The sequence below is a fragment of the Hypomesus nipponensis genome, chromosome 18 (genome assembly GCF_054491055.1).
Source record: "Hypomesus nipponensis isolate SF chromosome 18, ASM5449105v1, whole genome shotgun sequence".
NCBI lineage: Eukaryota > Metazoa > Chordata > Actinopteri > Osmeriformes > Osmeridae > Hypomesus > Hypomesus nipponensis.
Window position 1 is genome coordinate 5,326,191 of NC_140378.1, and position 18,030 is coordinate 5,344,220.

The window sequence follows — 18,030 nt, forward strand, 5'->3', positions numbered from 1 at the left end:
TAGTTAATTCAATTTTGTAAAAGGTTAAAATAAATAATGAAAATGTAGTTTCATCATCTGTAGTGTGAAGAACGTCTACAAGCCGCGACGAAATCTGCAAGAAAACAAGGACATTTGAACAATTATACAAATTAAAATGTTCTTTTCACGATGTGTAACATTCTAGTTAATAGAGTGAGATTAAGATGGTTGTAATTGAAAGTATTACCATCATAACAAATTACCTATACTTCTTTACCAGAATGAGCTTTTGTGATAAAGTAGCCTTCATTGTACTCATACAAAATGGTATGGTTGTAAACGTTATATTGTAGGAGGGTAAAATGACGGAGTGCTCACCTAAGTCTGCACTTGTTGTAAAGTATTCCTTTTGTCTCTAGGTTATCTTTCCTCCAGGGACCAGCGTTACCTGTTGGAGCCGCAAAGAGATGCAGTACAAACATACATCATCACTGTGGCGTATTGGTGTAAAAAAACATTCTAACACGTCTACGCCCATAAACTCACCAGGCTCTGAATTTCTCCGTCCCATGAGTCCAACAAAAATGTCATGCATTTCTCCTGCAATTAAACACCTTGGGTTATTTAATTGAGCTCACAGACTATTTTAACACTATTAACACAGTCTTCTTATTGTTGCATGCTATGATAGATTCGATAATACGTGTGATTCGAGAGCACTTACTTTTTTGTTGGGATTGTACACCAGTTGTATCTGAAACAAGAAAGGTTATGTAAATGCATTGCAATATTCATAGCATCAAAATGAGTTTTATCTTATATTTGCGGATGCGTAAGAGAATTGGGTTATACTATTATTGACCTTCCACAAGTTTTTTGTGAAAACATATGTAAGCAACTGAAATGAATTGATGAGGCTTAATCATGCCTAATGTGATGCCATCGAAAGCGAGTTATTGAAACACTTGTTACGGTGACAATATAGATGATGACCATTCAACGAGTGAATAAGGAGAAATCGGTAACTTTACCCGCATTTCGTCTACCCATCAGACCCACAAAACTGTCATAGTCCACGTCGCTGTACCTCTTCAGAAGATTGCGCTTCAGCTCTCCTAAACCTGGGATTTCCTATAATGACGGAAAGTGATGAGGCAGTGTTTGAAGTTAAGTGTTGAAATATTTTTTTCGGTGCGTACAGCAACAATGAATAGCCTACTATAGTGCAGGGCTATATTATTTTTACTCGAACCCCCAACCCCTGACTTAATAGACGGCTCCACCGTGCCCACACTCAGCACCTTATTCTTTATTACGGCTGAGGCTGACAACCTACACCTGACGATGACCTGCGCGACCCTGGCTCCTCGCATCCGGACTGGCACAATCGGAGTTTCATGATGAGGAACAGTGCCACCAATAGTAATCCTCTTCTCATCTTCTTTGGACCACCTGTTGAAATTCCTCGACGTTAATATAGAGATGGAAAATCGTATATTTGTTTTGTTTAATATTTAAAGAAGCCGACACGCGTACTTGGACACAGATAATGATTGATCAAGCAGCAACATGTTTGCTAGTAAATATAGTATTTACTTGCAACAAGACAATGTAATACTTTCCATTAGACATCCACAGTAAGTAGCCTAATTATTAAGTAATCTGCTGCTGCACCTGTTGCCTCAGAATCTATTTGCTGTTCATGCGTAATGGTGCACGGTCAACATGCTTTGTCTTGAAATTGAAAACCATTGATTTAAGGAATACACAAGAAATCACTCACTTTAAGAATAGGTATATGTCTAATAGGTTTTAAGTACATTCTATATAATTCTAAAGACTTTGTAGGCTTCCAAATTATTTTAAATGTTTCATTGTCTGCGTCTCCAAATGTCTGCAATTTTAACTTAATTCTGCTGGGAAAGAAATTCAGACAGAACATTTGATTACATTACTTTTCAAAAATATTTAATTACCTGGTTTATGAGTAGACAAGTCTGTTGGTGGTTGTGGATACCGCGCGCACACTGGTGAGTAGGGATGGACGGACAGTATAGATCCTGCTGTGAAATCCGCGCGGACAGTGTGAGGTGTCCACCCTTCTGATTATTAAATGATTCCTGGTAACCCGCGTCGCTCCAATCAGCAGGCTCTGCGTAGGTGGGTTGTTGGATCTTATATCACGTACTCCCGTGGCCACCATCCTATTGATAATCATGCTATAAAAGCTGATGCCAGTGGCGTCTGTCATGCTTCATAAAAAAAAAAAAAAAGTCCACGGTCTATTTCTTTGCAACGAGGAATATATTTAGAAACATTTCCTGGGGTTGTGCAGTCCAAATGGACAGAAAACTGACGTGAAAACTTGGTGCAAAACAAGTGTCGAGTAAAATTGTCATTTTGGTTGACAAAAGTTTGATAATAATAATATAATAATAATAATTATAATGGTCACTGACTTGATCCTAAACTTGGTAGAAAATGCACCAATTCGACTTCATAAATACAACTCATTGCAGCAATCAAATCCATTTCTAATGTGAGAAAACAAAATATTTTGTTTTGTTTTGTTCAGATACTGTATGCTGTAGCATTCATGTTAATACAAAGGATTTCCATGTCTTGATTTAATTTATATTTGTATAAACATTCTAAATGACATCCCTACATTTAGAAAGGACCATAAAGGAAATAGATTCATATGAAGGTATTCTGACACACTAATCCAGCAACCTGTGTGTTATCAAAGTCATCAGCAGCTGCTCTTGTGCACATTCAAAGTTAACTTGCAACAGCCTTTATTTCTGATAGATTACCACAGCCATGACAGCCTTTGAGACCAAAACTTTAATTTTGCTATAGAAAGCATGACAAGTCTACAGCTGGTGCTAAGCAATGGGATTTGTAAACATATCAACAATGATTTGCTGAAAACATTTTTTTGGAACTCATGTTGGCCTTATTGTCACGGGAACAGTATGAGAGCGAGCGTACACCCTACTGAGGAAAGATAACTCCACTCTCTGACAATCAGGCAACTACACTTCAATGGTATGTTGGAGGGTTCATTTCAAAATGAAAACTATCCATGAATATTTCAGCAATGTAAAGTTGGAGATCATAGATTCAGAGAGGGGAGAAGGGGGAGTTTGGCCTCCAGAGACTAAGGTGTGACAGGAACGGGAGGGAACAGACACTTACTGTACGTGGAACAGGGGCCAGGCAGGGATCCAAATTGCATTTTACAAAAGGTTAACACAGCTATGTTTTATTAACACCCTCCCCGTCCATATTTGTCACTTCCTGTATTCTTTAGAGATCATCCAGTTGGGTGGAGGTTGGTTGTCAGGTTGGGAGGGTCTGAGCTGTGCAGATCAGACAGAAGTGGATGGGTAGGGAGATCATTTATTAATTGCATTTTTCCATAATTAATGATTGTTTTTTTCCCCCTCCTTTAATCAAAGCGCCCCGCTCTGTAGCCTTGTGGTGAGCTCTGGGGGGGCGGTGTGGGCTGTCTATCTACTGCTGGACTGTGCTGGGGAATCCTAGGAGGGGGGGTCTAGGAGCCTGCTGGAAGCTTCCAGTGGCAGCACCCCAGCGAGGGTATCGCTGCGTCATGCTGCAAGTATTTTTATCCGATACTCAGGTGAATTGATTGGACCTCGAGATGGCGTGGAAGGATTTTTTCGCCGAGGTCTGGAAGCAAGGCCCTGATATTCATTTCAAAACCCTTAGATGTTAAAGAAGTGATGACATGACCTGTTCTCGATGATAGAATGGCCATGAGAAAGCACTGCGAGGCACTCATGGTACCCAGTTCACCATCTGTGACCTCGCTGAGCTTGAAGTGAAAGCTTTGCAAGTGTGAGGGGATATTTTCATGAGAAATTTTCCTTTTGATGCGTTAACATACTGCTTCCATTTTTACTTGTATGTATTTCTCTTGGCCTGAAGTCTTAGTTTCACAGTTTGACAGCTGTAAAAACTGGAGAAATGGAACATTCCGGGGACTTGAGATGAGAGGTTTGTTTCTGGATGACGGGACACCTTGCACCTCCTGCGTGTGTTGGAACACATCCTACGGTTCCCCCTGGTCATGATCAACTGGGTCCTTCAGTGATTGAGAGGTGACATTTGACATGACGCGATGGCCCTGGACAGCTCAGCAGGCTGGTCATGGTTGGCTCAGTCCCAGCGGGAGGCTGAAAGGCATTGTGGGTAAACACAAAATACAGCACACACAGAGATTATGTTATGGAGCCTATTTCCAGATGCCACCATCTCTTCATTCATTTGAATACCCATCCGTTATTTTTATTTGTGATAAATTGTCTTTGGTGGTCTTTGGCCTCAGGATATCTCACTGTTTTCCCAGTAAATCTTTGTTGGTGTAGATGCAGGATGCAAGTCTATTTCTAATTAGCATTTCTTGCTGGAGACAAGTAGGAAAGGATCGAAGGGTAGAGGAAAGGGTCAGGTGCAAACTATAGAAAAGGGCAACGTACCAGGAAGCATGTGAAGCTCACAAGATCAGGCATCTTACTGAAACACTTTAACCTCTCATCCATTTCATCTGTCAAAGGTCCCCACACTGCGGAATCAAGCCCATAGAGTTGAGTGATCTCCTCTGCACTGCCCTAGGTGGGTGCAAGATTAATTGTGCGTTCCGGAATAATGGACACCTCGGAGTAAGTTCAGCCACCAATGGTCTTTGCCCTCAGTTCACCACAAAACGTAGTCACTGTTTTTCCCACTTGGATAGTCTGAATAGACCTGTAACCTTGAAGTGGCAGACGTGAGACACAGGAAGAGAAGCTGGGCCTTTTCACTCCATACAAGTAATCACATAGGAGACGGAGACGTTGGGTGTGTAAAAGCACCTCGCAATTTCAGTTTGTAAAAGTTCCATCCTCAATAAGACACCAATAGGAAGAAGTCACACGTCCATATATGGGCAAAGTAGAAGTTACATCACCAACAAGACACCATCACATGTCCATGTGAGGATGCAATACATCCCCATAGAAGGCCCGTACCTTCGTTTGGATGAGGGAAACAACATGCAGGATGGGACCTGCTCTCTTTTAGTACATCCCTGTCCTTCTTGATGTTGTTCCTCTCATCCGTCTATGGAGGCTTTTAGGAACAAAACAAAAAAAGTGAGATCTCAAAATGATGAATTGAGTCACTGGGTCTATATTGTGACTCAATTCTGAGAAACCCAGAGAGAGAAACAGACGGGGAGATTTGTATGACGGGGGGGAATGAGTGAGCAGAGCTTGTGAGTAGGCAAAGACTGCCATGTCAAAATATAGGAGCCAGAAGAGGACATCAATCTGAAGCTTGATTGTCATCTGAGGGAAGGGGTGGGGGTGGGGGGGTGCTAGAGAGAGGGGGGAAGGGTGTTAGTGAGCCTGCACACATGCGCTGAGACGTGTCAGGCTGTTTGTGTGGGCTCACACCAGGCCTACACCACCACTTACATACTCCCAGGCTGCCCTGCTGCTCCCGTAGCCCACGGCGACACTTTCCAGACAGAAATACATGCAGCGAGGGGAAGAGCAGGCGTTCCCACCACGCCAAACCTGCGACACACCTGTCAGTAATTGAATTAATGACCTCTAATCAATTGGTGGGTTCTCATCGGACGTCAAGGCTCCGGGGGCGGACGTTGGAGAGGACGTCGGTCTATGGGCGGTTCCCCCCTCGGCCGAACTCTCACTTGCGTGTTCGGAAGATGTCACTTTCATCTAAATGTTAATTTGAATGCTCTATCTTGTAAGACTGCCAGAAGTGTCAATCAGAGCACTCTGAAAGCCCATTTGCACCCTAACACGGCCGCATTGCGGCTTAGGTTCCATCGAGAGCTGTCATCTATTCTACTGCCTTTGATGAGTCCCAGAGAGGCTGTGTTGTGCATTCTACTCATTCTACACAACAACTCTTTGATTGAGTCTTCTCTGTTCTGCTTTTTGTTTTAAAAAATGGCTCTGTGAGCGAGGGAATAAGACACTCCACAGCTTCTTATGTGTTCTTTCCTTTCAACTGATAGACAGTTATCGTGCTTCTCCCGGTATCCACCATTTTCTACTTGTCACCCGCTAGTGTGGAAAGTCTGAGATTGTGAGGAGGACGTAGCCTACTTTTGTCACCACCAGTGTGGTCAATGTCTCATCATCGTGTTGGAACATTAACATCCAGTCATTGGAATGGTCACCACAAACTGTGCAATCATGTTCCGAGTTGTCTTTTTAGCTGTGGAAATTGGTCCTGACCAATTACAGAAACACAGTATGAGCAAATACTGCAGAGCTACATTGTCTTGATACATCAAGTCTCATCATGCTCACCGTTTGGAGGGAGCTTTGGATTAATTCACTGCAGAATGAAATATAATGCCAGTAAAATGTAGGCTTACTTTTCCAAATGCACTTTAATGGAGCCGAGATTGGAATTGTCGCTGAAAGGCTGTGACACTAGTCTGTCGTACCCATGCCATGCATCCACAAGTGCTCTTATATTGGGATGCGCTGCTATGCTGTGTTTTTGACGTGTTTTGTGTGACGGGTGGAACAGAAATGTTCGTTTTGGTTGTTTAGTGGGTTACTGATCTTTGAATGGAACTATAGAGTATATGACCATCTCAAGGACCTGTATTCCAAAATCTAGAAATTGTCTGATGGAATCCCATTTGAAGATCATTCTCTTCATAAATACTGAATATTGAAATGCAACTTATGTTTGCATAGTGTCTTCATTTCCATCCAATTCTGTGGAAGGGCATCTTCCACAAAATGTCACATTAGATCTTTTGGTTTCATGCCTTCTTGATTTTATGAATCTACCAAAAGACTGTTTTCCTTTCTAGACAATTTTCTTTCCACAAAAAGTATTTTTTCAAAGGAAGAATAAGACTGCATAATGATTATTTCTTAGGTTAGTAGCTAGTTTGGTACTGGCTTTTCACCCCCCACTGTGTCTTCTCCTCTCAACCTAGTAGTCTTCACACGTTCCAGTTCTTATCTTGTCGTGTGAGATGCAGAGAATGGCTGCACAGAAAACCTGGAGAAGTTCACTTTTCATTCAATCTTTTCATGAGTGCCCTACTCCAACTGAACACGATATTGCCAGACCACGACTGTGGGATCATTCCAATCACACCTGAGATGGTCTGAGTTTGGTGAGGGATCTCAAATAAGGACACGCAACACACATCTGCAAAGTCTACTGTACTTGGTGTGGTAAACAGCAGCACTGCTTTTGAAAAATATATTGACTGTAAATTTAGGGGAACATGCTACCACCTGGTTTAATGTGTGTGAAGAGTACTCTCAAACACATCACTAATGGGTTCTCATCTCTACCCAAAGGAAAGGAAAGTGATGAAACTGTGTGTGTGTGTGTGTGTCTGTGTGTCTGTCTGTGTGTGTGTGTGTGTGTGTGTGTGTCTGTTTGTCTGTCTGTGTGTGTGTGTGTCTGTGTGTGTGTGTGTGTCTCTCTCTCTCTCTCTGTGTGTGTGTTTGCTCAGTGTGCACGTGCGAATGAGTGATTGTGTTCGTGAGCCTGTCATACCTGCCGTAAGTCCTTCAAGTTATCAGTCAGGTGTCCATCTCTCTCAGGCCCGCCACTTGTTCACCTGCAGGACTCCCGCCATTCCTGCTCATTTTCCTGCGTCCTCTGTGCCAACTCAATCACGCCATTAGAAGACACGATACTGACCAATCAAAGCCTCCTGGTTCCCAGCAGAGGCCCTTGAGCCCAGCCCTGATGCTGTAACGGCAGTGGAAGTCACGCACCTGAAAGTGGTGCCTCCTCAAGAGCGGAGGGCTGTGTCTCTGCCTAATTGATGTTCTGTGGCAAATGCACTGTGACAGGTTGGATATGGAAGGTTCGGGGGGGCGCCAGGTTTGTGTCAGGACTACGACAGGCTCTTGGGCTCATTATCGCTGGGAGAGTGAATCCTGGGGATATTACAATGGAACGGCAATGAACGACCCGTGTGTGGCTTGTTGTGGCCCTAGCCCCGACCCTCTTCCCAGCTTATTGCATTCCATCCCGCTCATCAGAATGTTCCAGTTCAAATTCTGGCATGACGGGGTGAAGATATAGATTGGAAAGCACTAAACACTTTACGATCATATTATTTGGTCACTGATTGCGTTGGATTGGTTGTAGCCGGGTCAATGTGGTTGTCACGAGGCTTTGGTGTGTGCATGTGTGTGTGCGCGCGTGTGTGTGTGTGCGTGTTTGTGTGTGTGTGCGTGCGTGTGTGTGTGTGAAATAAAGAGGGAAAGAGAGCTCTGTCTGTGGTGTATCCAGAAAACGTGTAAATGTCTGTAGCCACTACTACTGTGCTCCCCACACTCTAAGAACCAAGAACACTCCAGACAGAACAAAAGGAAAGATTCCCTCATGCTAAAGCTCAATTGCTCCTTTACCTTGTCCTTGTCAATCACTACAGCCTTGTCCAAAGCAATCTCCCAGGCCATTCCTTGGTGACTTGATTAGTTCATTTATCTTATTACAATGCTCATTATTTTAGCTAATGTCAGCTGTGCTGGATATTTGACAGGTTATTAAACTGTTGGTTTGAGTACATTGTCAGACATCATTGTTTGGTATATGTGCTCACTCCTGGATCTCTTAACATCGGCTGCAAGTGTTGTTTCACCGACGGTTCAAAGAAAAATAAATTTCCAACTTTCACAGTCAATCTAATGTACATTGTCTTCAGAAAATCATCACGGGCCTTAACTATTTCACATTTTCCTGTGTTACAGGCACTTTTTGCAATCGACATGCAATACCATGTGATAATGAATTGAAAATATGTCTTTAGAATGTTCTTCAAATGGCCATTCACATTCATTTCGTACTCAGACCCTTCAAACAGCAAATTCCAGTCCAGTCCCCTGATATATACAGGTATGTATGTTGCTACAGCTATGTGTCCACCAGCTATTTAAATCTGAATTAGGACAGCTCTTTTTATTGTGCCTTGCAAATCATCTCAAGCTCTGTCAGAATAGATGCAAAGCACACATCGACATTGGGTCTCTTCACAGAGTTTCTATGGGGTTCCAGTCCTGGCGTTGGCTTGGCCACTCGAGGACATTCAGAAGCCTTGGCTATGTGCTTGTGGTGGTTAATTTGCAGAGACGTAAACATTTGCCGCAGTATGAATTTATGTGCGCTCTGAAGTGAGCTTTCTCCAGGCATCTATACTTCCCTCCCTTCATCATTTCCTCAATCCTGACCCGTCTTGCCCTCCCTGTTGCTGAGAAACTCCAAAGCTTAATGTTGCCACAATCACTGTTACACTTGGTATTCAGGCCGTTGTGTTCAATTTTTGTCTCATCAGATCAGAGAATCCTTTTCTTTATTCTGTAAGTCCCAAGTGTCACATGCCTTTTACTTGGAAGTGTCTCATATCCAGCCATTTCAACATGAAAGCCTGATGGTGTCCTCCAGACAGAGTTGTCATTCCGGCAGGTTCTTCCATCACTGAAGTGGAACTCTGATGCTCTGTCGCCGTGGCCAGAGTTCCACACCAAGTTCATATTCCTCACCAAGACCTGGTTTCTTGGTTTGGCTGGATGTCCAGCTTTAGGAAGAATGTTTACAGATGTATAGCTGATAACACCTTTAGCTCTTGTCCCTAAATCTATGCCTCTTGTAAATGATATAACGCAGCAAAATGTGGACCCAACAAAGGTGTCTGAATTCTTTTTTGAAGGAACAACATTTCCCTGTGTTGTTGGTCACAGCATAAATCACCAGTAAGGTAACTAACAATACATTGTTTAGTCATGAGAGTCATCATGGATGCCATAGATTTAGTCAGCCTTGGGGCATTAGTGACTTTGGCAGAAAGGTCATTTGATAGACGATCAGACCTCTTCTCACATGATTATTTCTTAACATGTCCCTGATTTGATCAATTATTCCCGCAGACAAAAGTCAATAAAACAGATAATTCGTACACTTCCAAACACTGGATCTATTTGCTTGGATCTCTACTTGGTGGTTATTGCTTTCTCCGAATGAAGGGCCAATCGCTAACAACATCTGGAGGGTCGTAAGAAAAAAAACCTCCACATCACCTGGTGGTTTCACACAAAGTCACTTCAAGACTTTGCATGACGATAGGGTCAAAGTAGTATGTTGTGTGCTGCAATAGAAAATGTGAAATACCCCTTTATATAATTGTGGACCAAACGGACTGGTGGGCTTGTGTCAGTGCTCACATGCTTGTTGTAATTTCCTGTTGCTGAATAGGAAAGCCAACAGAGATAAGTTTGTATGTTTTTGGTGGGAACAGCCAACAAACTAGGGGGTCGAAAAGGAGAAAATGCTGTTAGCGAGTCAATTTATGGTTTGTGTGATGGGTGTGATGACTAAGAAAAATGCAGGGACCCTTAACACGTCTGCCGTTCATCCTCCAAGATCCTCAGAGTTGTTTCAGAACACATCCAAATAGCAACATTAGCAGATCATTTTCAGAGAGCGTAACAATTGGTCTAAGCTCTATTTCATTTCAACACACTATCATTGCATTCGTAAGCATAGCTTATTTTATGTTCTGAGTGTCAGAAAATGTAGCATGAGTCAAATGTCTAATTGAGACAAGATATTCTCCACCACCCCTGTATCATTTATATCGATAGTGAGATGAGTGGTCAGTGGAAGTTTACAAAACTATTGCCGCCGTGATGCTGTCAATCTCGAATGGTGTAATTCTTTCCAACTAAATATGCTCAACTGTCCAATGTACTTACACATGTGCTGGTCAACTCGAGGAATTGTGATCGGATCTACATTCTGACAAGGCAGCAGTAATAATCACATTGAAGCGCATAGTTAAGGAGTTACCTATATTTGAGCATCCAGATACACTTGTTTGTGTGGGCATCAGGACCACGTCTTCTCTGTACAGTGCCTTGGCTTTACTGAGGGCCATTATCCAGGAGATGACAACATCCTGCTGATTGGGTGCTGTCCCCTGCATCTCCCCTGCCTCTGCAGACAGAGTGGGGACAGATAAGACGCCCACACGTCACGTCGCAGCACAAGATGGATGACCCTGGGCTCAACTCATAGCCTCTCCTCAATAAGTGACAACTGCCATCCATAACAAGCGGGCTGTGCTCGGCTGATCTGATTACCTTCGTATCACACACGGTCCTGGTAAACACAGATGGCACCGAGTCCTTCATGTGGCGCTGCGTCGTAAATGACTGGCGCACCCTCAAATTGCAGGCCTTCTTTCAGTCGAATCTCACCGCAAGCCTGTCAGCGGTCTCATGCAGACTGGACTGGATGCATGGCATTTCCACTTCCTGAAGCGCAGACTGCGTGTCTGGGCTGGAGGATGACAGAGGGCTAAGTATGATGTGGGAGAGATAAGTGTGATGTGGGAATGGTAGACTGATAAGACTAATGACCACCAAATGACCTTGGATGAGGTTGGCTATCATGAATGACATTTGTCCATCCGAATGTGAAATGTCAGCGGCCATTCTATGAGCTGCTCTCAGCACAAACGTGGTTTAGTTTCCCAAGTACGCTGATCAGTTTGGCTTTATGACGTCTCCAAGTTTTCCAAGTTGACGTCTGTTCAGTCTAATTATTCGTCAAAGGGAAATCCTCGGGCAACTTTCATACAGGAAAAATAGTGCGTGCGTGCAAGAGTTGAGAAGGGGAGGATAATTAGTGAGTGGTTGTCACAATACAGAGTCTGATGAATGACAGCATCATTTGTCTCATCCTGAAGTCACATCATTTAATCTAAAGTGGCAGCCATCTTGTGTATGATGCTTCACATCCGACTAGCAGCCTCTGTTTAGGCTCATCCTCTCTCTGTCTCTCTCTGTCTCTCCCTCCCTCTCTCTGTCTTTCCCTCCCTCTCTCTGTCTCTCCCTCCCTCCCTCTCCCTCTCTCTCCCTCCACCAGTTCATCCTCTTTCTTACTCATCCTTGTACACTTCCTGAAACGCCAAGGGGCTTGTTGCATGCGTATTGATAGGAGATTCAAATATAGCCATGAATGCATGCATAGGACAACGTGTCACTCCCTGTATTGTCAATGAACCCTTGCCAGACTTTCACATCTTTTCAGAGAATTGTATGCAATCAGCTTAAACAACTATGGATGAGTGACATTTTCACTAGTATAGGAATGAATGTAGAGTTACAGTTATGAGAGGTATTGTTGTGATATGTTTCTATCAGGGGCAGGATGTGCTCTGTATCTAGCTACTCTTCAGGGTCATTATTATCCATGGAGCATCACTGTCCAAACAGCTGATTCATGAAGCCATACAAATCATTTTTATTACAAAACCCTACTTTCAACCTTCAGTTAACTAGTCTACTTTATCTAGGAGCTAGATCTGGCCGAGAGCAAATGGAAATCTCAGCAAACCACACGCAACTGTTCATGTCATTGCTCATAACATCTTTGAATTACCTACATTCATTGCCCGTTATGCATTTAATTGAATTCCCTCCTACCGCGACCTATATTGACAGACATTGCCTCAGCCACCCACAGCACTAGAAGTCTTATGTGCCCTTCTACTACCCACTGTCCAACCGCCAGGCGCTTTATCTCTGCTGCCATGCCAACATGTAGTCTTGTCATGTAGCTGACAGTGCGACACGGGAGTTGGTAAAGACGTTATAAAGATATTAGCCATAGATCATATACCATGGAGGTGACGCTTTCGGGGTCTACTCGGAGTGACATACAGTATGTGAACGCATTCAAATATTGCAAACGTCCCTGATTACATAAAGGAATTTTCTGAGTGTCTGACATTTTGAGTGTCGTTATTGCACTGCAACTGTCTGGATTTCCCAGTGGAGAGTGGGATATTACGCCCTCCAGTTAGACTACAGGCCATTGCACACTACAAGGTATAGTACATTACAAAGCTCCATGAATGTCCAAGTCAGAGGCAGGGGCAGTTCTAGTGATGGGAGGGTGGGAGAGGGGGGCAGTGCCCCTGTGAAAACCAGTTTGGACCACCTTGTGGCCCCCCTAAATGTAGAGTCTGAATAATTATTAATTTTGCCTTTTGTTTTATTAATTATTAATAATAAAATATTAATAATTAATAAAATAATTTTATTTTGCCTGTTGATGCCTGTAATACAGTAAAGAAAACTAAATGACAACAATAATGTTTAATGTAACTGGCCCCTCTAAAAGTACAACATGCACCAGCTTGGCCCCTCCAGTTGAAATGGTCTAGAACTGTTACTGCTCAGTAGATAAATATAAAAAAGACATAAAAAAATGTAGATTACATCTAATTTGTTAGCCTCCAAGATGCTCAAAGCGTATATCTGCCTTTCATTTGCTAAAAAGAATTCCTAGGAGAAATTAGCTTTACTGTCCCAATGGACAGTACAACACTTGTCAATTACCAAGACAAACAGTTGTTACCTGTGCTCTTCTTCAGTTCCTAGCTAGGGAAATTAGTTCAGTGACTTCCCTTTTTCCTTCTGTCTCTTCACAGCTGCCTACAAGTGGCTGTGGAGATTAGACCAAGCATCTGCCCCGCGATGCTGCACCTGAACCTGACACGACTCATTGTCTGGCCAGGGAAGACTTAGGGACAGGAAATTAGCGATAACAATGTGCTAGCCTTACACCGACCGCCTGTCTAGGTATGAATTGTTTATTTCAGTGTCGTGATGCATAAAACAACATTTGGGGTGTGGGGAAAGCAACACACATCAGCTTCCAGCACCACAAGAGGCTAAATCAGCAGTTGTAGTGTTTTCACCCAGCAAGACAAGGATAGACTGTGGCCTACACAATAGGTACTTCAAATTGAATGCACAAGTTTGAGTCTGTGGCATTTATTCATTGAACAGATCTCCAATGGGAACATGTCCAATGAAACCTCTTCTTGCAATAATTTGCTCAAATTGCGTTCTCTCCAATTATCTGGATTGTGTTTGACTATCTTTGAAGTCTGCGCTTTTGGGTGGTTTTAATTAGCAATCACTTCTTTGTCATCTATTGTTTATCTGGATAAGCTGCTGACTCATTTTCTGTCTTTCTGAGCTATAGGCAAAATCGTATTTCCCCACAATAAAGCTAATTGACAAAAGAGATAAATGTTATGGTGTTCTCTACTCTGCAGACGAACTCAGGTTTTCTGTCTAGGCTGTTCATCCATGAACTGAACTCCTACATCTCTAACAAGTAACTGGGATGAAACTCCATTAGGATATATTGCACATGGGTTTGGGGAAGGTGTTTGTTAAGGACCCTGTTAATGAGATTAATCTACACAAAGACCGTCTGGAATCCTATTGACCACACCGTGTCCTTGCCTTAGTTGCGCCAGCAACGATTGTGGTCAGCAACTGAAGAGTGAAGTTGGGATATTCGAGGCAAGAGAGAACATAAATGAACAGATCCATGTTAACAGAAAATAACTAAAGGAATAAAGATCCAATAAAAAAGAGTGATGCTGGCTTCATCCTTCAGTTAAAATGATACAAACCAGGTTTCTCAGAGAAGGCAACCTTACCATGACCCACATGAAATAATGACAGACAAAAGAGAATATTTTGTTCTTCTAAATCATTTCTTGATTGCAGCTTGAGTCACACGAGACATGTAGTGAGTTCAATTGATCAGAAATCCAATTCAGTTCATGCTTTTTAACACTTAAGAATATACTTACAATTTGGATTTTAATGTTTTTCTCAACATTGTCCAGCAAAAGAACATGCCTTTATGGGTGTATAAGCCTGCATCTTCTTCAATAGGTACTTCTCATCATCATTGACGTCTAATTTTCATTTTGCTGTACTGCAACAATGCCAGTGGGAGATACCATGCTTTCAATGTACTGTAATAATGGATGTTCTCAATTTCAGTCCAGCTATGACCAAGTTCATTCTCAGAGTGTCTGTTGTGCCTGTCTGTCTACGACAGGCATGCATGGTCCAGAGTGCCAGCAGGGTCCATTTGCTTCAGTGTTCCTCAACCCACTCTCAACTCAAATTGCCCTGCCCTGTCATCTATGAGCCTAAGAGAGAGAGAGAGAGAGAGAGAGAGAGAGAGAGAGAGAGAGAGAGGGGAGAGGGGAGAGGGGAGAGGGGAGAGGGAGAGGGGAGAGGGGAGAGACAAGAGGGGAGAGGGGAGAGGGGAGAGAGAGAGAGACAAGAGGGGAGAGAGAGAGAGAGAGAGAGAGAGAGAGAGAGAGAGAGAGAGAGAGAGAGAGAGAGAGAGAGAGAGAAAGACAAGAGGGGAGAGATTCTTGCATAGGAGAGCATATCCCCTGAAGTGCGAGCCACTGTCTCTTGATACTCCATTAGGAGATGCTCCAAACCATCCTCTCAACACATGCAGTTTTTGCACCTTCAGAAACTGTATTTAATGAAAGCACAATAAATATGTGTTTCCCTTTTAGAAAGCGTGAACAGCATGAAAGTTCCAGCATGAAAATAATCAAATACAAGAAATGTGATTGTTGTTTTTGCGATTCCCTATTCAGCTCATGTTCAAGAGACTTGAATGGTTTGAATGGAATCTTCCATCTTGGTTTTTAAATTAGATAGGCTGTGTAATAACTAAGGCTATGGGCCTGCTATGAGTGAGAACAATGCATTTATCATTTCTTAGTTTGGTAAATGACCACTTCTGTTGGACAAGGCATGAAAATGATGTAATAAGTATACATAGGATTCTATATTTGTTTGTCGAACCCTACCAGTGTAACTAAAGTAACACATATAAGACTGCCAAACAACAGTGGAAAGACACAAAAAAACATCTGCACCTGTTAGGCAGGTATGAAATCTACCAACCGAGCACCTACCACCTATAAGGTTTGATTCAAATCCATTGGCTGAACTATAACACATTTAGCCTATCCAGATCCATTACATTGGGATGTTGACTGACTCATTCTATTTGTTCATGTGCAGGATCCCATTCTGACATCATTTTTTGAATAAGGCCCAGGAATTGCAAGATTTTTTCAAGAAAAGAAAGTTTACATATTTTGTAGACGTGCATTTTGTCAAGATAGTCTGTCTTTCATCAACTCAGGGGCAATCCATAGGGTAATTGATTGTATGATTTCCTCACATTTGAGGGCTGCATGCACATGACAACATGGGCCATTGACTTTTACTGTTACTTTGAAAACCAAGGCAATAAAGCAACCATCTGTCCTGATGTCTCATGTACAGACAAGTACCTGAGTCAAACAGACAGAAAGGGCATTCTGTAACAAGTTGGAGTACCAGTGATCTCAGATATACCAATGCAGCCAATACGGAAATTGGAATGAGGGCTCTTATGTACTCTGCACCCTTGGCATGGAATACGTTGCAAAATGTCTTGAAATTAAAGGATTTAATCTCGCTAAATGCTTTTACATTAAAAATGAAAGAACTAGAGACAGATTCCTTAAGTCAATGTTTTTTTATGTGTTTTCAATGTATCTGGCCACGACACTAACTCCTAAATGTTGTCTCCTTTTGTGTTTCTGTCTGTAACTATGTTTGTATGTATACTGCTGCCTGTCTTGGCAAGGTCTCCCTTGAAAAAGAGATTCTTAATCTCAATGGGTCTCTCCTGGTTAAATAAAGGTTAAAATTAATACAGCTGTAATAGTATTTGTGATCTTATACACATTCCATAGTTGTGATGGACAAGAAACCGTAGTGCAATGTTGTTACCGTCAACATCCCTCGTATGTTGTCTATCTAGTAAATACCATGTAGTGTGTTTTGACACTGCTTACCATGTCACTGCTTACCATGTACTACACATAGAACACATGAGCACACGTTTACTGTCTACATTCGTTGTCAGATTGTAGCATCTAGTGGCTGAGATGTGCAGCTTAATCATAGCAAACTTGGGTCTCTGCCTCCATCTAGTGGTGACTTTGATCTGTTGCAATGACCCTGAGGGAGGGGGGTGGGTGGAACACAGGTGGGCCCTGAGAGAGGGGAGGGGGAAACATAGGGAAGCCCTGAGAGAGGGGAGGGGGCACAGTGGAGCCTTGAGGGAGGGGAGGTTGGAGGTGGAAGAGTGGGGAGTAGGCATAGAGGACATAGGAAGCAACAGAATATTGATTCCTACAATACACCTATGGACCATCCTCATCACCACACACACAACCACACATACACTCACCACACACACACACACTCATACAACCACACACATATAATCACACACTTCACAACTCAACATACACAGACACACATACACACACTCAGCTCTATACTCAACCAGGAAGAGGAAGCTTGTGTTAAAATTGTAACAAAGATCCCTGATGATAGTCAGCCTGGATAGCTCAGGCTCAGTCTCTCTGTGTACCTTATACACCCGGCAATTTTTTTATGTTCACATTTGAAACATTAATTTGAAACTATATCTGGACAAAATGTTAACTTTCTAGACACTGGCCATTCATTTGATACTGTAGTTGGACAAAATGTCAGCATTCTGGACACTTCCCATTTATTTGATATAAGAACTGGACAAAATGTCTGCCTTCTGGCCACTGCCCATTCATTTGATATTATATCTGGACAAAATAACAGCCTTCTGGTCCAGAAGTTCTGGACACCGGCCATTCATTTGATACTACATCTGGACACACAACACCGGTTGAAACTCACTGTCTGTAGAACTAGAACTTCAGTAGGTATCTAGATTACCAGTTATAGGATTGTTGTATTTGTCAAACAAAACAATGATTTAGCTGTAGTGTTTATTTGAGTCCGTCAGGACTCAGGACATTCTGATCATCTAATCTGTTTATCGAGACTTTGCTGCAAGCAAGTCAGGTAGGCCTACACCACAGTACAGTTATACTAAATGGCTGTAGTGTAGCTGTAATAATAATGTTTCACGCTTAGGGGATTACATAATACACCAAAAGAGCCAGAACCATTGTGTATCATACTACATCAAGTCAACGTATTAGATTTATTGCATCACAAGTCACTGTATAATAAAGTCCCATTCACGTTTGTCACTTAGTGAACTCACGCAAAAACACCTCCAACATAGTAAATTTGC

The 18,030-nt window shown here is 42.5% G+C and overlaps 1 protein-coding gene across 1 annotated transcript; it reads right to left on the minus strand.

Moving 5' to 3' along the window:
• Window positions 1-75: 75 nt before the first annotated feature.
• On the minus strand, window positions 76-1,399 carry tac3a (tachykinin precursor 3a). Its single transcript, XM_084680477.1, has 6 exons — window positions 1,298-1,399; window positions 993-1,092; window positions 686-715; window positions 508-561; window positions 340-409; window positions 76-94 (listed from the first exon to the last, which is right to left on the minus strand). Exons 1-6 carry the CDS (start codon window positions 1,397-1,399, stop codon window positions 76-78), a joined length of 375 nt encoding a protein of 124 aa, XP_084536603.1.
• Window positions 1,400-18,030: the final 16,631 nt, after the last annotated feature.